This window comes from Suillus plorans, assembly GCF_016647745.1.
Source record: "Suillus plorans strain S12 chromosome Unknown HD556scaffold_48, whole genome shotgun sequence".
In the NCBI taxonomy this organism is placed as follows: Eukaryota; Fungi; Basidiomycota; class Agaricomycetes; order Boletales; family Suillaceae; genus Suillus; species Suillus plorans.
This window is the reverse complement of record NW_024537432.1, coordinates 351,464-374,724: the sequence shown is the minus strand read 5'-3', so window position 1 is coordinate 374,724 and position 23,261 is coordinate 351,464. Positions and strand designations below refer to the sequence as shown.

General features: G+C 45.1%; 9 protein-coding genes across 9 annotated transcripts; 3 read left to right on the top strand and 6 right to left on the bottom strand.

The window, feature by feature from the left end:
- Positions 1-2,959: 2,959 nt before the first annotated feature.
- HD556DRAFT_1310498 (uncharacterized protein) lies at positions 2,960-4,284 on the bottom strand (the record flags this gene model as incomplete). Its single annotated transcript, XM_041300418.1, has 4 exons — positions 2,960-3,348; positions 3,385-3,622; positions 3,674-3,802; positions 4,015-4,284. 4 exons carry the CDS (start codon positions 4,282-4,284, stop codon positions 2,960-2,962), a joined length of 1,026 nt encoding a protein of 341 aa, XP_041157684.1.
- Positions 4,285-4,995: 711 nt separating this feature from the next.
- HD556DRAFT_1446007 (uncharacterized protein) lies at positions 4,996-6,078 on the bottom strand (the record flags this gene model as incomplete). Its single annotated transcript, XM_041307025.1, has 3 exons — positions 4,996-5,166; positions 5,223-5,308; positions 5,664-6,078. The coding sequence occupies 3 exons, from the start codon at positions 6,076-6,078 to the stop codon at positions 4,996-4,998; spliced, it is 672 nt and encodes a 223-aa protein (XP_041157683.1).
- Positions 6,079-10,046: 3,968 nt separating this feature from the next.
- HD556DRAFT_1520478 (tRNA modification GTPase TrmE) lies at positions 10,047-12,330 on the bottom strand (the record flags this gene model as incomplete). Its single annotated transcript, XM_041309152.1, has 9 exons — positions 10,047-10,240; positions 10,299-10,402; positions 10,462-10,761; positions 10,812-10,977; positions 11,032-11,175; positions 11,223-11,349; positions 11,402-11,643; positions 11,697-12,001; positions 12,281-12,330. 9 exons carry the CDS (start codon positions 12,328-12,330, stop codon positions 10,107-10,109), a joined length of 1,572 nt encoding a protein of 523 aa, XP_041157682.1. The 3' UTR covers positions 10,047-10,106.
- Positions 12,268-13,592, top strand: HD556DRAFT_690670 (uncharacterized protein). The gene is made up of 9 exons (XM_041311316.1): positions 12,268-12,387; positions 12,446-12,484; positions 12,545-12,596; positions 12,662-12,760; positions 12,810-12,895; positions 12,947-13,041; positions 13,099-13,203; positions 13,257-13,461; positions 13,521-13,592. Exons 1-8 carry the CDS (start codon positions 12,375-12,377, stop codon positions 13,293-13,295), a joined length of 528 nt encoding a protein of 175 aa, XP_041157681.1. The 5' UTR covers positions 12,268-12,374; the 3' UTR covers positions 13,296-13,461; positions 13,521-13,592.
- Positions 13,593-15,182: 1,590 nt separating this feature from the next.
- HD556DRAFT_1390416 (uncharacterized protein) lies at positions 15,183-16,077 on the bottom strand. Its single transcript, XM_041303537.1, has 6 exons — positions 16,061-16,077; positions 15,897-16,011; positions 15,671-15,848; positions 15,607-15,624; positions 15,476-15,547; positions 15,183-15,427 (listed from the first exon to the last, which is right to left on the bottom strand). The coding sequence occupies exons 2-6, from the start codon at positions 15,967-15,969 to the stop codon at positions 15,265-15,267; spliced, it is 504 nt and encodes a 167-aa protein (XP_041157680.1). The 5' UTR covers positions 15,970-16,011; positions 16,061-16,077; the 3' UTR covers positions 15,183-15,264.
- A 35-nt stretch (positions 16,078-16,112) lies between these two features.
- On the bottom strand, positions 16,113-16,866 carry HD556DRAFT_691018 (uncharacterized protein). The gene is made up of 7 exons (XM_041311317.1): positions 16,699-16,866; positions 16,629-16,648; positions 16,521-16,574; positions 16,430-16,469; positions 16,345-16,379; positions 16,208-16,295; positions 16,113-16,159 (listed from the first exon to the last, which is right to left on the bottom strand). Exons 1-6 carry the CDS (start codon positions 16,772-16,774, stop codon positions 16,224-16,226), a joined length of 297 nt encoding a protein of 98 aa, XP_041157679.1. The 5' UTR covers positions 16,775-16,866; the 3' UTR covers positions 16,113-16,159; positions 16,208-16,223.
- A 637-nt stretch (positions 16,867-17,503) lies between these two features.
- HD556DRAFT_1433274 (WD40-repeat-containing domain protein) lies at positions 17,504-19,017 on the bottom strand (the record flags this gene model as incomplete). Its single annotated transcript, XM_041305206.1, has 7 exons — positions 17,504-17,533; positions 17,593-17,732; positions 17,789-17,922; positions 17,970-18,109; positions 18,162-18,462; positions 18,514-18,625; positions 18,693-19,017. The coding sequence occupies 7 exons, from the start codon at positions 19,015-19,017 to the stop codon at positions 17,504-17,506; spliced, it is 1,182 nt and encodes a 393-aa protein (XP_041157678.1).
- Positions 19,018-19,340: 323 nt separating this feature from the next.
- HD556DRAFT_1433273 (uncharacterized protein) lies at positions 19,341-19,956 on the top strand (the record flags this gene model as incomplete). The annotated part of the gene is made up of 3 exons (XM_041305205.1): positions 19,341-19,353; positions 19,407-19,466; positions 19,517-19,956. 3 exons carry the CDS (start codon positions 19,341-19,343, stop codon positions 19,954-19,956), a joined length of 513 nt encoding a protein of 170 aa, XP_041157677.1.
- A 1,039-nt stretch (positions 19,957-20,995) lies between these two features.
- On the top strand, positions 20,996-23,194 carry HD556DRAFT_690544 (MBOAT, membrane-bound O-acyltransferase family-domain-containing protein). Its single transcript, XM_041311315.1, has 9 exons — positions 20,996-21,135; positions 21,187-21,413; positions 21,466-21,492; positions 21,552-21,678; positions 21,733-21,803; positions 21,854-22,108; positions 22,160-22,229; positions 22,278-22,526; positions 22,575-23,194. The coding sequence occupies exons 1-9, from the start codon at positions 21,076-21,078 to the stop codon at positions 23,013-23,015; spliced, it is 1,527 nt and encodes a 508-aa protein (XP_041157676.1). The 5' UTR covers positions 20,996-21,075; the 3' UTR covers positions 23,016-23,194.
- The last annotated feature ends 67 nt before the right edge of the window (positions 23,195-23,261 follow it).

Below are 23,261 nucleotides of genomic sequence, written 5' to 3'. Positions count from 1 at the left end.
TTGTAAAATGTGTATGGATAGATGAAAGGTTAATTTAAACATTTTTGAAAGATATCCCATATGAAATGTCAAGTCCCAAGTTTCGATTTCCGGGTTTCTGGAGTGCCGAGTCCCGAAGCCCGAAGTCCCGAAACCCGGAGTCCCGAAACCCGGAGTTCAAAACTCGGGACTTAACATTTCATATGGGACATCTTTCAAAAATGTTTAAATCAACCTTTCATCTATCCATACACATTTTACCAACTCCCGAACCCCGAAATTGTGGACTGCCGGGTTTCGGGGTTCGGGGGTCCCAGAGCTCGGAACTCGGAACTTGGGAAATTTGGGGAGATCAATAAAATATAATTTACAATCAAGTTGATTGACAAACACATTGACTTACCCGTGTTTGAAATATATTTTTGTTGTCTCACATACCGAGTTCTGAGTTCCGGGACCCCCGAACCCCAAAACCCGAGACCCGGCAGTCCACAATTTCGGGGTTCGGGGGTTGGTAAATCTCGGTTTGGGGTTTTGCACTGAAAATTTGACATTTATACATATCTAGGCTCACCCATATATGTACCCATCTATGTACAATTCCCCCACATCAGCCCACCCATCTATGTATTATCCCCCACGTCGGCCCACCCGTCTATGTAATACATCCTATGTTGGCCCACCCGTCTATATAATTATACCCCACCTCGGCCCACCTGTCTATGTAATAAATATTTTATCACACCCTCGGCCCACCCGTCTATTTGATATCCCTTTCGTCGGCCCACCCGTATATGTAATACTTTTTATGTCGGCCCACCTGTATATGTAATACACCCCGCGTCAGCCCACCCATCTATGTAATATTCCCCTACCTCGGCCCACCCATATATGTAATACACCCCCGTCGGCCCGCCCGTCTATATAACAATATTTGCCTTACATCTCTCTTCAGCCCAGCTGTCTATAATATCCTACTCTACATATTACCCTGATGGGCCCACCCATCTCCATGAATGATCATATTCCCCCAGCCCATCCGTCAACATCAAGGATATATATATCATTGGCATACATGGGCCCACCCGTCTCCATCGGAAATAATATGTGTCCCGGCCCATCTGTCATCATCGAGAATATACACAACATGGGCCCATAATCCGCTGGCCCGTCTCATACGGGATATTATGTAGGTCGGGTGGCCCGTATAATACGGAATTTGTCACTGAAGGGGCTCGTAATAGCGCTGGCTACGACGTGAGTAATGTGCGAAATAATGAACTACACACCTAGTGGGGCTAGCAAGACGGAACGGGACACGGATAGGACAAGTGCGCGGGAAAACATCGGGTCCGATGCAGCCTAAACGTCGGGTTGGCGGGTTAGCGTCGGATAACATCGGGAAGTGATTAGCATGTGACGGGTATTTGACGTGTACAGTGAAATAGCTCGATACGAGCCCAGTGCCAGCTCGTGTCCTACAGCGCCATACATAAGCGCCAGTAGTACATACCAGAGAGTAGTTTAGCAACCCCCATGTTCATACCACACAACTGAGCTTAGTTGGAATCACTCCCTAGAAAGAAGCACTATCATCTCATATCTCTATATACATTGTAACGAGACAACTATCACTGGATACTACACGAAGTAAGTAATCAGCAATATAAAAATGTTGTGGTCTTGCGTGGCCTAGTCTGCTATACTTGTAGACAAGTGCGTTCGACCCGAGGGGTTAGCTATCTGGTATTAGTCTGTGAATAGTGGAATGTCAAATGATCAAAAGTCCGAGCGCGGGAAACAAAGTCTGAAGGTATAATCACGAGTCCGACGCCAAAGCGTCAGGTCCGATGTTTTCGGGTTAGTGGACTATCGGGTTTCGGGTGTGGTATAGGGATTCATTTCTGGCTGGGCTTGTAGAGACTGTTTTTACCTTACAATACCTTATGTTGGCACTTTTGTAGCTTACATAAGCAAGTTATCTTTTCACCAGTTACCAGTATGAGTCAGAGTTCTCAGCAAGTTTTCATGATATTTCCTCTCCTCTGAGCCTTGAGCCTGGTCCAGAAACCCTTTAGGGTCGAATAGCAGCTAGGTTCTGCAAGACCCAACATTGTTCAGACTCACCATCAGAATTGTTGTACCTTCAGCGGGTTCAGCGGATTACGGAGAATGGCGATAGGGAGTGTTGGGAAAGCGAGCGGTATGTGGAATATCAATAATGACAGGTATTTTCAGATAGAAAGAGCGGTAATATTCGCAATGTCAACTAAGAACTATGAAATATCGGGTTTGACCACAAAGCGTCGGGGAATGGCTCCCTACTACTTGGATGATGAATAATGCTCGAGGTCAGTCCAATATATATGTAAGTACGTAGAAATGCAGAACCCGTAGGCGAAAGTAGCGGCGGAGTATTTCGGATCCGAAGTACATGTAAATAAACACGAGGCACTGCGGACTATGGGAAAACATGTAATAGCGCTGGCTACGACGTGAGTAATGTGCGAAATAATGAACTACGCACCTAGTGGGGCTAGCAAGACAGGACAGGACACGGATAGGACAAGTGCACAGGAAAATATCGGGTCCGATGCGCGGGAAACGTCGGGTCTGCTAGTCAAAGTGTTGGGTCCAATGTCAAAGTGTCGGATTTGAACGGGAAGTGATTATCATGCAATGGGCATTAGACATGAATCGTGAATTATGTAGTTGAATACGAGCCTAGCGCAAGCTCGAGTGCTACAATGTGCGCGCACTTTCCCGCGCTTCACATCAGCCAACCAGTAGCGCCTTCAGCGCCTACTTCTAGATCCTTGCTGCACTCACTTCCCCTTTAGGGTCAAACACACTTCTCGTCTCAAGTATGGCAGACTAGGCAACGCGCGACCTCACAACATTTATAGATACAGTCAGGAGCATCATTTGTTCCTCTCAGTATCGTTGAACCTTCACCGGCATCAATAATAGACTGCTTGTGTCAATGGAAGAGTCGAAGAGATCCATCTGTGAACCATGGAGCTTGAGCAAGATATCTGAATTCAACAAGGGCCTGGATGGCAGTTGTGAATTCAACAGGGGCAGCATCAGCAATAATACCCATGATATAATGCTGGACATTGTGATGATCTTGTCCCAAGGTTTGCTTCAGATCAGAGATGTCTTCCTTGAAAGTGCAGTACCCAATGCACATTTGAAGTAATGCAAAACAAAAGTCAATTTCTCCTTCGCGCCAACTACTTTTATGCACCACCTGAGGTTGTGATCCCAGGACATCTTGTGCAGGTGATGGAGAAGCTTGGGCATCAGGAATGACAGGCAATGCATTCATAGTAATGCACATGATTGTAAGCTCCTCTGGTGTATCAGCTACATATGCGACAAGTGGCATGAAGCAATATCTACTAAACCCTGCTGGGTCGCTCATCATGACACCCAGGCATGCAGCTTGCTTCAGTAGATGAACTTTGCGAGGGGGATATACATATGCTTCCAGGGATCCTTTGTCATGTATCTCAGAGTTGATATTTGCAAGAGTGATAAGGAGTGGATGAGCGTAGTGATTGCCAGAGAGATTGCTAACCTTAGTCTTGTCTGAGGACAGGACTATGCCAAGCAGAGTTGCACCATCAGGGAGGTGTTCCTGTATTCTTAATTAGCAACACTAAGTCAGTAAATTGAGAGGCAAACGTACCTGAATTTCCCAAGCACAGTTACCAGTCATGAAACCATAGTAAATACAAACCACATGTTCAGCAGACTCATAGACTTTCCATGGAATGAAGTCAAAGCTATCAACTAACAAGGGGTGACTAAGGAGTGACTGTAAGCACTCAATGGCATCCTAGTAAAAGATATGAAGGGTCTTTGTTGTCAGAAATTTGGTGAGGACAGTTTGGTACTTCTATCGAGGAGGAGATGGTAGCATTTCTGCATATCCTTGAAGCTCTCTTGAAGAGCAAAATAAGAGGGGTAATTTTCCGGTCTAAAAACATAAGTTCAGACACAGCTACAGTAGAATACAGATAGACTTACAAATTCAAGATAAAGATATTTGTCGATATCTGTCATGCTGAGCTCTGACTGAAGAAGAAATACTGCCATCTCCCTGTCTGGTTTGCTAGCGAAAGGGAAGTAGGGATTATCCATCCTCTCCGCAGCATACTCATCAGAGTCAAAAGTCTTCATAAATGTCATTCCAATGCCATATGTCTTCGCTGCACCGTCATAAACTTCTTCCTCATAACCTGCCTCTACACCAGCATGCTCATCTTCATACATGTCTATGTCTACATCCATGTCCATGTTGTTGTAGATTACTGTGTCTTCATTAAAGGCCAATTCATCTTGAGGTAGTACCGAAAGTCATGACTTGGATGAGATTCAAACAAGGTTGTCATTCCAACTGTAGCATCATGATCTGGGCTGATTCAAGTGCTGTATGGTGTGGATCACTTAGTGGCCACTACTTTTGTGCAAGGTTCCCACCTCCTTCAAACAAAATCTAATTTTTATATGCTTTTGTAGAAATTGAGCATCTTTCATCTCCAGGCCTGTCCGGTATGCCTCCATCCAGCAGTACATGTGATGTTCCCACAGTCAGATTGTACTGAGCTGCACAGACTCCATTGCCAGGGGCATATTATGTTTCAATGTTTCAAAAGTGCTGTCACAGTTATCCCAGAGATATTTCTTGATTTTCCTCCAGAAATATTTGATAAAATTGAGTCCACAGTGAAACTTTGGCAGGAAAATGCAGAGATGCCCAGCTTTTTCAATGGATTCCTGGATGTGGGACTTTTGCTGCCAAAAATCAGGCTGGAGCTTGAGGATGTGCTTGTTGCAACAAGCTATTGCATCAGTATTACACTTGGAGGCACATTTTCCACACAGCTGAGGTTGATAGAGGCCTCTTTCAACAAGGATGGTCTTGACTCCTTTGGGTTCATTTGGGAACTGTGGGTGGTGTGGATGAAACACCATATCTTGTTTGACCTGGATGCCATCACACATGAACTATCCATTTCGCATGTGAGCCTGCTTTCCTGCTAGATTGATGTTCATGCGAGAAATGAGCAATGCATCTTCAGCATATGCAGAGTGCCCCTGTGAGTCATCAATCAGGAATAATGCTTGATATCCTGGTCTGTGAATATTCTCAAATGTTGGAATAATTTTTTCATTGAGCTGAATCACATCAAATTTCAGTTCAAATCAATATTTAGCGATACAAAAGCCCACACCTGTTTAATGAACATCTCACCATTCCAATAACCCTTGTGATTCTTTCCATACTCCATCAATTTACCTGCATCCACCAGGTGTCCCACTGTGAAGCAGATCACATCACTACAATGGAGGCCACAGCCTACCCCTTTCTTTTGCAACTCGAACTGATCTTTGAACACCCAGTATTTATCACTTGCATCATTTGATTGTGCTGTCATTTCATCATGTGCACAGAGAACAAGCCAACATTCCACAAAATTGCAATTTGGGTCCTTGAGCTCTGATTCAATGTCTCCGATGACAAAGTGAACCAGCTGTCACTTGTATTCCTTCATTGTTGGCAAGAAATGTTCTTTGTGATAAGAGATCACATCAGGCCAGTCATGGCCACCAAAATAAAGACCCTTTCAATGGGACATGTATCAGAAGCCTTCTCGATGCAACCATCAGCGCACAGTGATGAGTGAAATTCCACGTCCGACTTTGAGGTGAATTCGAGAAAACAAACTCCAGCTCCATGTACTGCTTCAATCCACGAGGCATCTCATCATTGACAATGACATGAAGATATCTTTCTGCTTCCAAGGGCACCAATTTGTTCTTTGAAAATTCTGCCAGCTTTTCAGGATTGACTGCCCACTTGTTCAAATGAACATATGTGCGAAGCTCTGCAGCTCCTACTGAATCATCAAGCAATGAGTACACCTTGGCATGGCGACCAGTCAATGATTGAGGGAGCTCCTGTTTTGACACCCAGTTATGGGTCCGACTGCACAGTTGATGTCCACCCCAGACAGCTGCGAACCCATGACTTTCAGCAGCACATTCTGATGCTTTGAATGGTACGTGTCCATTTTGCTTGTAAACCATCTGGACCACTAACTTAACCATCGTTTTTTTTTGACTTCAGCAGCCTTTCAATCACCTCCAATGCCACACGCCTCTTATCTGCACATCCTTCCTTTTTGATTTTATGCTCCATGCGGAAAGGGATCTCAAGCTTATGCCACTTGAGTGGTGGAACAGTGGGCAAGCAGCTGCTTACACCTCGACTACTTCCTGCAACTCCATATTCATCCTCTTTGTGTTCACCATCAGTTTCCAAGTCAAAATGGTCCTCAGATTCATCAGAAAGGTATCCAGTAAAATTGATTGTGTTGTGTGGTTGCCACGGTGCAGCCACATCCTAAATAGTTTCATGTGCACTTTGTTCAATATTGGGTATGGACTGCATGGTGCTCGAGTCTTTGGGTGCACACTACCGCTGCATAAATGCAATCTGTGGATTGTTTCTACTCAGGTACATATCAGAGCATAATCCATGATCTATTTGAATTGACACATGCAATGTCTTCATGTTCTTTTGTTGTTCAGCTTGGTCTCAGACCAGCTTATCCCTCCGATGTTGAGTATGACTTAATAGTCCATTATGTCCCAATGATCTATTTTGCTCTGCCTTCTTCCAAACAACATTTGTCTTTGGCCTCGAGATTATCTTGAACAATGTATCAACAGGTGCTGTCCACCTGGGGGCTTCCGAGTCAGCCTCTGCTTGGAGCTGCTTCAAATTGTGCTCCAAATCATCTCCCTTGAGCTCACACAGGCTTTCACAGTCTGACAATGCACCTTCAGAAGATGTGTCTAGTTTGTAATCATCAAGCCATGTACTGACTTGAGATGGCAAGAGCAGATCTGGAGGTTCAACATGTTGAACAATACCTTGCCAAGCGCCTTCTTCACCAGCTAAATATATGCATATGTTACTGGCGACTATGAATGAAAAGTGCAAAAAAAATTGGCTGATGCAGAAATGCATGTAGGATGCATGCACACTGTCATGACAAGGAGCAGCTTTACATGCTCAGAGCAAACACTTTGGCATTCAAAATCTGTTTTGATTTCTGGTCATGGTAGTATGTTGTTCATTTGTTTATGAGGTGTATGTAGTGCTAATATCTAATTTTTTCAAGTGCTCTCAGAGGATTGAAAGATTTGTTTTTGTAGATTTTTTTGTAATAGCATCTATACAATCATATTCTGAGCCTATATTGCAAAATGTATCATATCAATTTGGTGTGATTTGGACTTACGTTCAGTGTCATAAGACTTCGCACTTTGTGTTATTAATGTAGCAACTACTGTAATTTGAGTAATACTTGATACTTGTGATTTAAAAATAAAATAAGTCAATGGTGCTCTGCAAGTTCCTGTGGATCTCTGCAAAGTTCCTGTGGGTCTCTGTACACAGCAAGACAGTTGGATGCACCTGGGGTTAACCTATAATAGTTGTAAATAGGATAATTTCAGACTCAACCGCAGTGTGAAAAGGACCCGTGCGCCTCAGTACTATTGAATCTGAAGTGCAACATTTGTTGTGACACTCAAGTTCGGTTTATCGCGGTGTTTGTCCCACGGGCAATGTAGTTTGAACCTGAGGACATCCTCAACTTTAGCCGCCGGTTGCAATATTATTTTTATCCAGGGGACGAGGGTGATTGCAACCTGATTACTGGCTGTTCCAGAACATGAGGATCAATGAGCTATGTACTGGTAAGCTTAGTGGTTACAGAATAGATTCAAGTCACAGAGGAGCCTATGTATCTGCCTCAGCAAACCTCCACTTGTGAAGATCAGCTTGATAGGATTCAATAGTGTTGGTCTCCAGGCCAAGAGTAGCATAGTACTGCATGCCGGGTAGCATTGGTCCTTATGCTGACATTGGAGTAGTACTGGTTGTTTGTTCTGGCTTTAATAAATTCACACAAGCGATGAAACAAAAAACTTCATTCAATGTTGAGATGTAATGGATAGTTACTAAAACTACAGTAAGACAATAACAGCGGTAGCAACACAAGTAGACAGAATGAGCAGCAAGATATAGCAGAACAACCCCAGACAGTACAAGAAGTTGCAAGAGAAGGCACGAAAATAACAATGCAAGACAGCGCTAGACAGTACCAAAAGGAAGACAGTGCAACGGGCGGATGTGGAATGTGACTCAAGATGAATGACATAAAATTAGTAAAGTAGATAGAAAGAAATAGGAAGACTTACATATGCAAACATTGCAGCAGATGTGCGTGGAGAATGACCGAGATGTACTGTGACAAGAGTTGCAGAAGGCATTTTTATAAGTGCCAAAAGGGAAAAAGACACGAAAAGCTTACAATAGAGGACATGAGACAGAGTCAGCAGTTGCTGGAAAGGTAAGGGTGGTATCACCTTGAAGGCTGTGGGAGGACGTGATGAGGGAAAGACAAGCTTGACATGACATATTACTATTAGCTTAAGTATTAGTCAGTTAGGTTCAAGGACTTGGTGAAATTTTTGCTTCAACTTAGCTATTTTGCCCCACATCTTGCGGGACATTGTTTGCAGGATATGCTGTTTTTGGACATAGTGGAATGACCGAACGAGGCTGTTGATCCAACAATTATTGTGCTGAGAGTGTATGGAGAGACTGCCGAAGAATAACTCAAGGACACCCTCCGCAGATAGTACCTATGAGGTGTGGCCCTTGTTTGGCGTTGTTCCCAGGATAAATCGCTTATGGCCGAATAGACCAAACAAGTTTGAACCTCAGGTTAAACTCGCAATGAGCCTGAGGCCCTACGCTCGGCGGCTGCTGGACAACTCAACATTAGCACTTTGTTCTTGTTTATACTTAACCGACAGATCTTGTCCTAACTCAGTACTCAGTCTTTATTCAAAACGGAATGGCGCACAAAATTTATATATGTATTGAGTGCCAAAAGGACCAGTTTAACCACAGGTTCAACTAACTTCTTACCGTGTAGGTCTGTGTGACTCTGTGAGTCTGTACACTGTAATGCTGTGCACACTGTGTGGCTCTGTGCTGGTTGTAATGCTGTAAGAATCCTGTATCCAAAACAAGTAGTTTGCTGATGTTTTTCAATATCATCCCATTTAAAATGGTTGATAATGTTGAGGTAGTCCCTAATGGCTTGTTGGTTGAAATGGATTCCCTTAATGCACAGGAGGATTTGGCATTTGGAAAGGAAGATTCAGCATGCTTGGACATGAGAAAACATAGTTTCAATAATTATAAATGCACAAAATTCTGCTACACTATTGAGATGAGAAACTCAAGTGAGAATATACCAACTGAATGGATAACAACAGTGTACCTAGCGAGATGAGAAACTCAAGTGAGAAAAGGCAGAGAGCCATTTTGAATTTGTCTCACTTGACATAGACTGCTATCTCCACTAAAGGAGGTGGCAATAAAAATGTGAATGGCATGTTTGTCATGCTGAATTGCACAGGGCAAGAGCTGCAGGGGCAAAGGGCAAGGCCCAAGACAACAAGGGGAAGACCCAAAGGGAGAAACAGGTCTGCTTTGGAACAGACTCATCCAATTACTCTTGTGTAAACCAAATTAAACTCAATTAAATGGTACAGTGAAAGAATTACAAAAAAAGTATAGAATAATTGAGCTTGCTGTGTGCAACAGCAAGCACAAAGGTTTCAGCAATGCACACAGTGAGCATGCTTACATATTTTGGTTATCATTTACATGTCAATGTTGTATCAGGTATGTAGGAACTACACATGATGCTAAGTCAGCCATGGGTCAGATGTCTCAGATGTCCCAGATATTCCAGGATCTGCAAGGTGTAATAATAGGTTGGAATTTTTGGAACCACACCACCTGAGAGGAATCTGTTCTGGTGCCACTTGGCTATGATTAATTAAGATAGACCTTGAGATGTCCACCCACGTGAATAACCAAGGCATGGTAAGAGGAAAAAGACTATTGAGCAAGCAACAGATTTCTGCCCTGCCATGCTTACTACTTGGCTAAGACTGATCAAGATGGACGGTCTACGAGTCGCACAACATCATGCATTGACAGTAGAATCATACAAGGTCAGTAGTCATTTTCCAACGCAAAACGAACTGAATATTCCGCCCAGAACTTCCTCAACGCCGACATCTAATCCAGAAACAGAACCAATCGCACGAGCTGCATAACGTAGGGATTCTGCGGCGATGTCTACTTCCGAAGGAGCTGTGAAGTCGAGCAGAATTGGTAGGGTGCATCAGTGAAGCATAACAAATGGACTTACAGAAGGCGATGAACTCTTCCAAGTGCATGACAGCTCGCTCAAGCATATCTCTATGGCGAGCATGCGTGATGAGCGGGCTGGTGTAATCGAAACCATCGCTGTATCTATTAAGGAAAGTCAGGATGTCCATCCAGCCAGTAGATATCTGATCTGTGTGAAGTACCTTGATCGTAAAACTTGTGCGAGACCATCTAGAAACGACTGGGTACCCTCTGATGTGCGAAGACTCGCTGTCCAGAACTGGGGTTGTTTGCTGTTATTATAGTTATTGCCATGCTCCGTGAAAGTGAGAGACTGGTTGAGAGGAAGGCTCGCGATAGTATCAGATTTATTCAACAAGAAAAGGGTATCTGGTTTCAAGTGGTTCTTGACCTCATCCGGGATTCGAACCAGGGCATTGTCTCGAGAGGATAAAACATCAGGAAGAGATAGAACACAAAGAGACAGATCAGCCTCCTTGACGCTGAGCGAACCATTAACAAAAGGGTATAGTGTATTATGACTTGCACATACGCGTTACCTGCACGACCCACCCCTACCTGCTCTACAGTGTCCAATGTTTCTCGCAGGCCAGCAGTGTCGCTCAGAACGACTGGAAAACCTCCAATGTCCAAAGTGAGCGTGAGCACATCTCGCGTAGTTCCTGGAATGGGTGATGTAATAGCCGCATCACGCTGAGCTACAATCAAGTATTCGAATTAAGATCTCAAAAAGCGTGACTTTAAGGACTTGCCAAGGAAATTAAACAAGCTACTCTTGCCAGCATTCGGAGGTCCAAATATCGCGAGTTTTATTCCAGAGCGCAAAATCTCCCCGCGACGGTTGTCATGCAGGTGAGATCGAATGCTGTTGATGATATTCAATGCACGATTATGAGCTAATATACTTGAGATGGAATTGCAAATGAGCCTGTAGAGGACTTGCCTTCTCTAATCATCGCTTCCTGTCCAAGTTCGTCCACGTCCTCGCCAAAATCGATAAAACCTTCAACAAAAACTAAACATTCCAGTATCTGTGACCTTAACGCAGCATATCGCGCTCTCGCAGCCCCCTAGGAACATCTGGAGTAAGTTGTAAGTCCTAAAACCAGTAATAATTCCTACCTCAGCTCCGCTGACAGCAATCCTTCTTTGAGCTTCTGTTTCAGCATCTATCAAGTCGCGCAGACCCTCGACTTGGGTGAGATCAAGTCGGCCACCTTCGAAGGCACGTCTCGTAAATTCGCCTGGGACAGCGGGCCGACAGTATGGTAGTTTAGCAAGTGCACGTAACACTGCAGAGAGCACTGCGCGCCCAGAGTGGATGTGAAGCTCAAGAGTGTCTTCTGTGGTAAATGATTTTGGACCTAATGCACATAACCAAATATCCCACGACCTATAGCAAATAATCAGAACTGACCCTTGAAGAAGACAGTCAAGCTGTCATCGAGTCTCTCTTCGGTTTCTGGGTCGACGACGTATCTGCGCTGGAACATCCATGGTGTCGGTACGGCTCCAGACTTATTTCTGCGCGTCACTCGTTGCCAGACGTCAAGAGCGTCGGGTCCAGAAATCCGAATGACAGCTATGCCTGCTTTCCCAGCCGGAGTGGAGAGTGCGTATATAGTTCTACGCTGCGCATCAGAGAGCGTAGCCTCAGACTTGGCGCAGAGTGTTGTATGAGTACGACTGGCATACCCAGTAGCATCGAGCTGTGATGATGACCTGTTGAGGCGGTGTAATCTGCAATTCCAGCGGAAACTTCTATGTAGAACGACCGATGCAAGGGTGAAGTTATTTTCCCGAAACTGAACCTGTCTCCGTTGTATCCGTGTATCCTTCACAGCTTTCTGAGTGATGCTGGCTCGCCATTGTCGCAACATTCACTGCCCTCGAATTCCAGCTCGCCGTTAGTCGCGACCAGTACTATGGTATGATGACAGAAGGCGTACAAAGAGTTGTCGTAATTTCTCACGACTACATATTAATACAGCTTGCCCTTACCTCTCATCACCGAGCACAAGATCTAACCGAACCGACTTGATATATCCCATCCTTGTTATACAATCACATAGATTGCCCAGTTTAATTAGGAGCCATGGGTCAAACACGTTTGTTTATCAGATTTCCCATGACGCATTCATCTTCCACTCACCCCGCGATGAACAGCGTCACAGTTCATGGAGGACATGCAGAAGCGGTCCAACTGTGCGTTCTGTGTTCCAAACCACTTCTGCTCTGCGATACTCATTTGACTGTGCTGCACAGTCACATCCGCTGAGCTGGAAAGATTGAAGAAACGCTTTATGAAGCTAGACAGGTCTATATCACTTCTCCAATCGACTATCATTACCACCGATCTCATAATGCACATTGCATATACAGTGATGGCTCAGGCTCCATAGATCGCGAAGAATTTCTGCAAATACCACAAATAGCTACCAACCCATTAGCCTCAAGGATGATCGCAATCTTTGACGAAGAGTGCGTCCACCAATTTCCGTGACCGACTCATAATTTAATTTTTACGCAGTGGAGGAGGGACCGTGGATTTCCAAGAATTCGTGGGTGGATTGAGCGCATTTAGCAGTCGAGGAGGGCGAGAAGAGAAGCTACGATGTGCGTCTCCCATTTTGGTTCATCAGCCTGGCCTGACGTCATGATATCAAGTCGCTTTCAAAGTTTATGATGTGGATCGAGATGGTTTCATCTCCAATGGAGAGCTGTTTCTGGTATTGAAAATGATGGTTGGGAACAATCTTAAGGTCTGTCTGCGCTTACCCAACGATTTTGGAACTCGTTGTAATCATTCTTTGAAACAGGACCAACAGCTGCAGCAGATAGTTGACAAGACGATCATGGAAGGCGATCTAGATCGTGACGGAAAACTTAGCTTCGAAGAGTTTGCCCAGATGGTGTCAAACACGGTTGGGGACATTTCTCTCGCTTCACTGCTGATGCTCAGTCTTTTTACCCTTAGGACATTGTCAAGCAGATGACGCTTGAAGACCTTTTCTGACAGCTTCAGCGCCGACGGACATTCACGCCCCCTCATACCCCCGCTGTGTCCGTCACGGTCGTCTGTTGCATAATTATCCATTTCCCATATAGTGGCAACTTACATGTAGTATCGCCTTTCTTGTACACTATGTCTTCGGTCTCAGATCACCCTAACACAAATCACGGTACGTGAAAGCCGCTGGGATCCCAGGAAAGAGCACTACTGTACGTCACTCATCAACAGAACTCGAATGACCACCTGAATAAACTACCTGAATCAAATTACAAGCGTGAATGTAAAACCCGTAAATCAGGTCTTTACTATTCAGTTTCAGGGTTTCGTCTACGCTCTGGAATTTTTTGATTAGCCGATCAGGCGAGCTGCTGGTAACGCCGAGCACTCACTGGACAAACCAGGTCTGATCAGGAGGGACGCAATTGCCTCCATGAACATTCTGTGTGGAATGGTAGTTCAATGCGGCACATTCAACGACGTTAGCCTACATGTTTGAGTCAGATACTAAAATCGAGCACGACTCATGAGGGAAGTCTTACCCAGTTTATTCTGCAGTACGCCTCGGCGTAGCTGGCCCGGTTCATGAAGAACGTCTGGTAAATGTAAATTGAATAGTAGCAGATCCACTCTACGAAGTTCGGAGTATCAGTGTAGATCCTCAAGAGACCACGTTATTTAACGTACTGTGATACTAAAGGTGCTCTTGAACATCCGATGCCATTAGTAGAGAATCGAAAGAGAGATAAACCAACATCATTCACCGATGTTCTCACTATCATAAACCCATTTGAGATGACTCGATATCATAACGGGTTGGACCACCACCGGAGGGAGTAAAGCAGTCGGTAGTACCTCGAATAGGATGGAACAAGCTTGAAAAAGTCCAGAAGACAAGAGCATTGTGTATACACACAGGTATCGGGGCAGACATTCAATGTCTGACGCGTTATGAGGAAAGTTTGAATTTCGAATATGAAATTCGTTTAATCATTAATCAGCGCTTGGCCGCCGCCACTGGAGAGAATTCCAAGATATGCGCTTCTCAATGAAGCTGGTGTGTCGACCTGAACATCTGAGCTCTTCCCAATAAAAATAAGATGAAATGATGGCTTTGTTCTCGCATGTAGTGAATGTCAGGTAAATCAACGTCTGATTGCAATCGTTTTTATCGGTTGCTCACAGGAAGCTTCATCTGCGACGGCACCAAACATGGCAGCAGTAAAAACGAAGGAAGACTTCTGCATGTCACAGAGCTCGAAACAAAGAAGTTCAAAGAAGCTGGCAACGTGACCGAGGGGTTCGTAAGTATTTGTTGTCCAGCGTCTGTCATTTTCAAATTCTCAGTGCGAGGCTCGGAAACATTCCAGTCTTGCTACTTTCCAGGCTGCATGTCTGACCGACAAACGTTGCAGCACCTGGTAAAATTCCTCTCGGATCTTGGCCACCAAGTCCCGCCTAAAACCATTGTGTCTGCCGTTGATCGCGGCGGCCAGCGCTGGACCATGTGACTAGTTCAGGGCTTCATCTAAAATTTTTAATGAAGGAACTCACTAGCTATTACCCCCTCATAGAAACTGAGAGACGCCTTGCCTACTAGTACACCGCAACGAGTTAGTTCGGCTGAAAATTGTGCATTAAATTAGTGTCAATGAGCAGATAATGATCCGGAGCAAATTATATCGGGCTGGACCAGAATGGAACCTAAAAACGCCTTAGATCCCTAGCACCGCAATGCAAGCGGTTGGCCCAACATAGCAAAGTCTGAGGAGGTTGCCAGTCGTGACAACATCTGGATATTGAACTCGGCGAAGCTGACAATGTTTTCACGATCCAGATGAAAACAAAGAATAAACTCACAACACACAGCGCCCGTGTTGAGCCACAATTTTACACCAACAAAGACCCGCGTAAACAGAGATATATCATACAAGTTGAATTTATGCTGGGTTATACAAATACAACACACCATCTTTTACTCTTCGTCTGGCATTCTCGATGAATCCACGCTGGTTCGGAGGTTTACAAGCTCAATCACCAATGAGGAGTGCACAGGCTCAGACCCGGGCCTTGCAAAGCGCCCTCTCATGTTGAGTAGAAGACGGTTGCAGAGCAAGGATGGTAAAGCGATAGACCAACTGTCAATTTGTTTTAGAAATGTAACACAGAGGGAGACAGAGACCCACGGCATGAAGAGGTCGATATAGGAGGGATACCGAGCCCAGACAATCGTTGATCCCATCAGTTCTATAAAGATTCTATAGATGGTAAATGATCAAGTACACCGTAACAACCACGTAGAAGCTGACAGACATACACGAGAAAGTATAATAAACTTGAGTAGTCGTTAGCATAACTCATCAAAGATAACAACTACCAACCTATCACGGGCCAGAAACGTTGCAAGTTCACTGCGCTGTTGTCGGTCCAGAAAAACTTTCTTGAGGACAAGTATGCAAATGATAGGTTCAAGGATCAGCGCTGGCGTCCAAAATATCGCAGAGAGTGGAGCAAGGCCATCAAAGAGACAGCCCGCTGGAGTAGAGACTACTGGAAATCCTGTAAGCGGTTCATTCAGTCGATTCTACAATGAAAAGCCAGACTCACTTTCCACGCGAGCGATCGTCAAGCCAATGAGGAGCGCCATCGCTGCGAGCTCGATTATACTCAGGACAATCATCCAAGAGAGTAACCTGCGACTTCGATTATAAATTGCCCACACCTTGAAGGATGTTAGTTGTCGACTTTTCGTAGGAAACCGCTGTACTCACTCTAAGCTGTAGTATTGCTGATACAAACAAAGGTTCGATGGTGATGGTTGTGCATGGGCTGTGTACTTACTTTGAACGGAAATGGTCATAAGGAGTGCACTGTCGAATCATGAGTAAGACATCGAGAGAAAGTGACCCGCGACTTACATGGTATTGTTGCATATCAGGTAGGTGACGCAACTAGGCCAGAGGAGGAAGTCAACCTTATGGGTGTCTTAGTAACACGAACATACGTCTTGATGAATGGTTAGCGTAAGACGGTGGAAGGGTGTGCGAAGAATTACTTTGGATGATATCGCATTATATGGGTTTTGTTGTACTTTGAATACTGGTCAACAGAATTAGCAGTGATCAATAGTTCCTACTCACTCATGTCGAATGTGAGCCATACCGCTGGAAGCCAGCGATTCTCGAGAGCGCATTAGCATAATACACATTCTTCTCTAGCATACAAACTCACAAAATGATAGAGACATGTCACCCAACTTTTCTTCTTCAACCAGATCAGATCAATCTGCCAAACCGAACCTTAATAGCTGCAGTCGCTGGAACCAGATTGACAGTTTACCTCGTCCTCGATAGTGATGACTACCAGAAATGAGAGTCAGCGAGTAAAATACATCGAAAAAACTCCTTACTGTGTTCATAAATGAGAAGTCCCAGCGCTGCAGCTCGTGATTGTTTCCCAATGTTCACTGATTGACATATGTTCATCAGTAAACAGCTCAAGGAACGAGTCGCAATAACCAACAGGCTCGCCTAGCAGACAGAGAAATCAAGGTCGTGTCCAACATGAATTAAACAGCTGGAAATATCGGTAGGATGACATATGAAGCAGAGCCGGCTTTAAGACTCGGTACGCGAAAAACAAAGGCTGAGCTCAGCCGCGAGGCAAACATATGTGGTCACTGCTTGATCGCAGCCCCAATCCGGTTGGATGCCATGTAGTATGGATAAAACGGACCCGATTACGTAGCGGGTTCTGGAGTTCTCGCTCTAAAAAGTTCAAAATTGCCGGCAGGAAAATCTTGACTAATACTGTTCGTGCCGAGTCCTCGAGGCAGGTCACCGGCAACTCGGGACAATGCTTTCAACCAAGCTCAACATACCGAGCATAACTGCATTGTGAGCGGAGAAGGGTACGCCGGGAACATTTGCTGTGCAAGCGTACAATACTTGCAGCGACCGATCGAAAAATTGATTGACTGTTGGCACATGCTTCCAGGACCCTGACCAGGCACACGGCATAATGTAAGCAAATGCTGCCATCTCAGTGTGAAAAATAGTCGCATAAATTTTTTCAGAGGGCAGATACGACTCGGAGCAGTGAGCGCATACACATGTGCCGTTGATAATCGTTACTGCCGTTTTCCATAATCGGATAAGGGTTGATTGACACTGCTTCAATGACATCCAAGTTCCCGTACTGCCACTAGTTCATGTTCACGATTGCCGCTTTACTTTTTTACCTTCCTAGTAAGGTAGTTCATAATGAGCAAACGTGGAGAGGTCATTGATAGAAACATTCTTACTGGCTCACTCTCGCTGATATCCATCTCGTCATCACGTTCCCTTTTCAAGATAGCGGAGTCCATATCCATCGCACCTTCATCAAACCCCGAAGGCTGTCTGGGAATAGGGCAACGCCATGTACTTATCTTTGAATCCTCGCCTCCCGTGACGAGAATTTCATGCTATGTTACAAATGAGCATTGGATATCCCCGCACCAAGAAAACGTACGTTTTCATCCCAGAAGACTGAACGGACCACTCCAGTGTGACCCTTGGCCCATACCGAATTTATTGCCCATGGCACAGATGAGTCTGTCACATCCGAACTCGAGAGAAGGGCCACATCACCCCTGTGCAGAGGTGTTAAATCGTGAATTACGGTCACGATGTCACATACTCGTTCGAGCCAACAAATACAGCGAGGTTACTGTCAGATCGTTTTGTATTGTGACATGTTATCAAATAGTCGGTGACCCAAGTTCGCCCATGGCTATGAACGGAGGGATGGCGAATGTCACAATTCTGCAACATGTCAAGCTTTGCGCGGCATCATGAGGAATAAGTAGATTGACGGGTGATTGGAATATACCTCATTTGACCAGCAGCTGAATGTTTCCATATCACTTGCAGCCCAAACGCGATTGGTGGACGAGTTGCGGATCCATCCTGCTTGAGAGATGCTACAACCCCAACTCCCAACGTTCAGAACTGCTTCATCCTCATCATCTTCCGCAGAATTTGATGTGCTAACCAAGCCATCAGTGGAAGCTGATAGCAAGATCTGTCCAGATGTTGGAGACGGGCAATTTTTTAGAAAGTGCACTGCAGTGATGTCGTCCGAATGTGTTGAGCCGTGAACACGGAGAGGTACAGCTGATTTCCGAGGATCCCTTTGATATCGCATTGAAGTTCATAGCCTTATAAATAATGGTAGGACCTACCAGTAGAGTATAAATGCGTCCTCCTTCTGTAGGTCCGTTCCCGCAGCAACAGTCAAGCCATCATGAGAAGCATCACAAGACAAAACGGTACTAGATCTCCCAGATGTTGTCACTAGTTACCAATAATACTCTTGAGTTGTCAAACACGAAGGTCCAGTGGTAAAGTATGAAAAACATACTTTGCATGGTCGGAGCGCCAGAACGTTCATCCCAAGCAATCACACACCCATCCTTACCAGCAGATAGAAGTGTATGCCGGTCAGACCCCCCGATGCTTCTGACGGTTCGCAAGGCTGTGGTAGCGTTTTGATGGCCTTTAAGTGTCTGGACGCATTTCAAGGATGACTTGTCAAAAAGATGAATTGCATTTGACGGAGCAGAAGCAGAAGAAACATAGTAATTTCCCAACGATGTTAGTGCAAGAACATAGCCTCCACCCGGGTGAGTAGTGGACTTTATTTCTGAAGAGATTGTCTCGAATGAAGGAGACTCGAGTAACGACATGACTGCACTTTTGCAAGCCCTTAGACAGATCCAGACCACGTGTAAATCAAGATCACGTCAGCAGATTATCTAGCCTCACTACGTACGAACTTTCCCTCGTCATCGTCATACCTTTATTTCTTTACCACCACTTGCAATTGCAAGCGTCTAGATCCTGTTCCACCGCAGCTGTTTTTCTTTTCGACCAAAACACCCACGCTCTTTTCAATCTACAGTCCTTTCGTCGTTTCCCTCTAAAGATTCTCAAACCTTGAGAATCTATTCGCCTAGACCAAGAACAAGCATTTCACTTCATTGCTTTTTAGTCTGCTCCCACTTTCAACATGACTCGTCGGGGTGAGTATTTAAACGCCTGAATCTCGCGTGCGAAGACTCAATGCATCATACAGCTCCTCGTATCCACCGTCTCCCGCAGCGTCTTGACTACAACCTGATTCCTGCGCCTCTGGGTACGTGTGAATTTATAACTCGAGTCGTAACACTAATCATATTCTTGCAGATCTATCTCTTCCGCTGGCCACGGAAAAGTCTTCCTTGCCAGCCATCATCGTTACCCCGTCATCTCCAGCAGCCGACGCACCCGAGTACTACATAGCGTTCTTAAAACCGCCTCCTAAGCCTACGTTTTGTGAACGCATATCCGAGTATTCCCCTTTCCAGCCACATTTACCCCTGAAGGCTCGGAGCGCTATCATCGTCTCCCTCATTCTCTTCATTCTGGTCTGCCACCTTCTGGTGCACCTTGCTGTCCGCCGTCCACACTTCGATTTCATCGCATCCTCTGATAATATCTCGTCACTCAAAGCGAATTATCATCAAGCCCAAAATTCGTTCTTGGACTCATTTGCTTTATATCTCAAATTTTTCTGGAGTGGACCAGTGGCTGGAGATGCGCGAAATTTCATAATCGAAGATTTTTCACAGCCAGCCTATCGGTAAATGTGGCAGGTTCGCCATTTTTCAGTATATAGACCCTTGATACAAAGTCTGTGCAATCTTCCCATGCATTTACTGACAGTCATATATCAAAGTCATCTTTCACCGAACTGACTTGTTTACAGTCTCATAACATTCCTTTCGTTTATAGTTGTCTGGTTGTGGAAGTCGAAATGTTTAGCTAAAGTTCTCCCCTGTATCGTGATAACTGCACAGGAAACTCTTTGTTTTGTATTCAGTACCTGGACAATTCTACACAGCGACGTCAGGTCTGTGATATCCTGATTATATGCTCTCTAGGTTCGACACCTGTCCAGTTGGGTTCCCATGTATCGGCAACCAATACACTACCTTCAAACAATTTATCGATACTTCGATACTCTTCGCGGTTTCTCGCAGTAAGCCGCGTCTCCTTCAAGTTGAAGCCCTTCATGGTGATGCAACACCATAACAGTCGTACATCTCTCCAGAACGCGGATAACGTTCACTGGGCCAATTTACAAATACGCTTCGAATCAAAGTTCATGTGGAGTTTCTGTCGTAATTGTTGTGCCTTACTCATGCTCGCTTCGTTCTAGTGTGTTGTCTTCGACAACGTCTTATCGAGTACGACGGTGTTGCTAACACCAAGCGTAATCCACTCGTTCCTTCGGCTAGTTCACAACATTCATTTTTTCTCTTCACTCCCGCTATTTGGGCAGGACAGAATCGAACATGTCTCAGCTAGAGGCCGGTCATTTTCACGAGAGATACTCCACGTCGGCAGAAGATACAACAGAAAAGTCATCACTCTTTCACACTGATAGTGGGCGTTTGAAAGCTTTGTTGGATACGTCGATAGGGGATAATTGAAAATCGTTGATAAACTCTCAACCCTATGGTCCATTCGGTTGTAAATACGTTTGTTCAACTTGATTGTGCGTAGACTAGCTAGTAGTAGTAGTAGTAGCAGCCATATTAATCTTCAGCACCGGACATTGGCGTGGGAATACGTGCAGTACTTATAGGAAGGACGCCACTTTTGGGTTACTCTGTTATATACATACCTCAAAAAGCTAGTGCTGGTCAACGGTTCTTGCTTGGTTGTCCTTGGTTGTCATTCCAGCTTGTGACCTGCTAGTCATGGATGCGTTATTTGTCCCTCTCGCATCTGCCATCGGTGCATCCGTGGACCAGATCAAGGTTGGGAGCAATCTTGCGACATGCATATACTAGGGCTAAAAAAATTATCAGCTCATCTCGTGTCTACTAATAGCATGCCCCCTAGGAAGTCTCTTCATCCGTATACCAGCATCTCAGCCCAATCTCAAGCATCTCTTCAATCTACTGGTCTCGGTTTTCTTTTTCATACCAGTTTTAAACCTGTCATGGGGCTTTGTCCAGCTATTAGGGAGTGTTCTTGGAACGTATTACATTGCGGCTAATGTAAAAGGCTCCAACATGCCGTGGATAGTTTTCGCGTATGTTTACCCTCTTAACTCTGGAAATACCTGCTCACTAGACTTTCTGCAGTTTCGTCATGGGTCATCTCACAGTCAAGTAAGGGATATACAAGTAAGACGCGTTTGCACGGGAGGCTGATATATCCCCATTTCAAGCCACGTCATACGAGCATTTTACAACCTAAGCTATGAAACCTTCGAGGTTACAGGGCCTCAAATGGTGCTGACTATGAAACTCACGACTTTTGCATGGAATGTCTGGGATGGTAGAACGGCCCCTGAAGTAAGCCCCTCCTGCACGCTAAAAATCTCTTAAAACTTAGTTGCACAAATTTAGAATCTAGACAAATGGCAATTACAGAAACGCGTCACGAAATATCCCACACTACTCGAGTTTCTTGGTTATTCGTGAGTCTTGTTTGATATGTTTTGTCTCCGGTTGACGGATTTTTGTGTAGCTTTTATTTCCCGGGTGTTCTAGTCGGGCCATATCTTGACTACGCGTCATACATCTCCTTGATCGATGAATCACTCTTCGAAGGCAAGCGCAGTCCTAGTTCAACAAGGTCCATTCCGGACGGCAGAAAGCGAGTCGCATATCGCAAGATGTTAACTGGTTTGGTCTTCTTGGGAATCTTTGTGGTTTTGAGTCCCTCATTCTACTACGCCATCGTGATCACCCCGTGGTTTATGACCCAAGGATTTCTCCATAGGTCCGTCTCAATACGTTCGATCGAATACTTTTCTGACGTTTTTGGATGCAGGATGGTATATTTCCAGCTTTCCGGTTTCATCGAGCGGTCTAAGTACTATGCGATCTGGACGCTCACAGAGGTGCGGTTCGTGTCCTGTCGTAGACGTGATGCTAACGCAGGCGACTAGGGTGCAAGTATTCTGACAGGTTTAGGGTTTACTGGGTATGGCCCTTCAGGCGAATCCACATGGGAAGGTGCCGCCAACGTCAAAGTCCTCGAGATTGAGCTGCCTTCGAACTTCAAGGTTTTGCTTGATTCATGGAACATCAACACGAACATCTGGCTCAGGGAATGTATATACAAACGTGTAACCCCCAAAGGGAAGAAGCCTGGCTTCCGCAGCAGCATGTTGACTTTTGCGACGAGCGCCTTCTGGGTAGGTGCTTAGTTATGCTATGCATGAGTTGTGCTGATTTTGTTGTAGCATGGCATTGCGACAGGCTACTACCTGACTTTCTTCTTCGGTGGATTCATCACTACCGCAGGCCGTCTCTGCCGTGCCAACCTACGTCCATTCGTCCTCCCTCCTCCGGGAGCACCCACAACAATCACGAAACGCATTTACGATTTGACCGGAACTTTCGTCAGCATCCTCATTCTCAACTACGTGGCAGCGCCGTTTATGCTGCTAAACTTTACTGATTCTATCGAGGCTTGGCGTCGGCTCCATTGGTACGGCTTTTGGATGATTGGCTCGACACTCGCTTTCTTCTGGCTTGGTGGCTCCACGTTCTTGAAAGCTCTACAGAAGAAGGAAGGAAAAGTTGCCGAGAAGGCCGTGACGCCGGAATCTCATGTCATGCCACCACCTCTAGATGATATGGCAGAGGAGCTGAAGGAATTGCAGCACAGGATGAAAGAGTAGGCCGAGCTTGCATACTTATCTAGACGGGCTCCGACAATTGATACCTGTTCAATCAAGATCTTGTATACCGTCTCGAACTTCTAGATCATATTTCAGCCCTAAATATAGCATTTCTCAAGTAGGGCATTCCCAGTAGAGACGCGCGCTCGAACATAAGCAATGCATAAGGGTGGGGGGCATACAGGGCTCAAAAGATGGAGAAATGATGGTTTGTAGTATACCCATAATGCATATGTGACCACACAG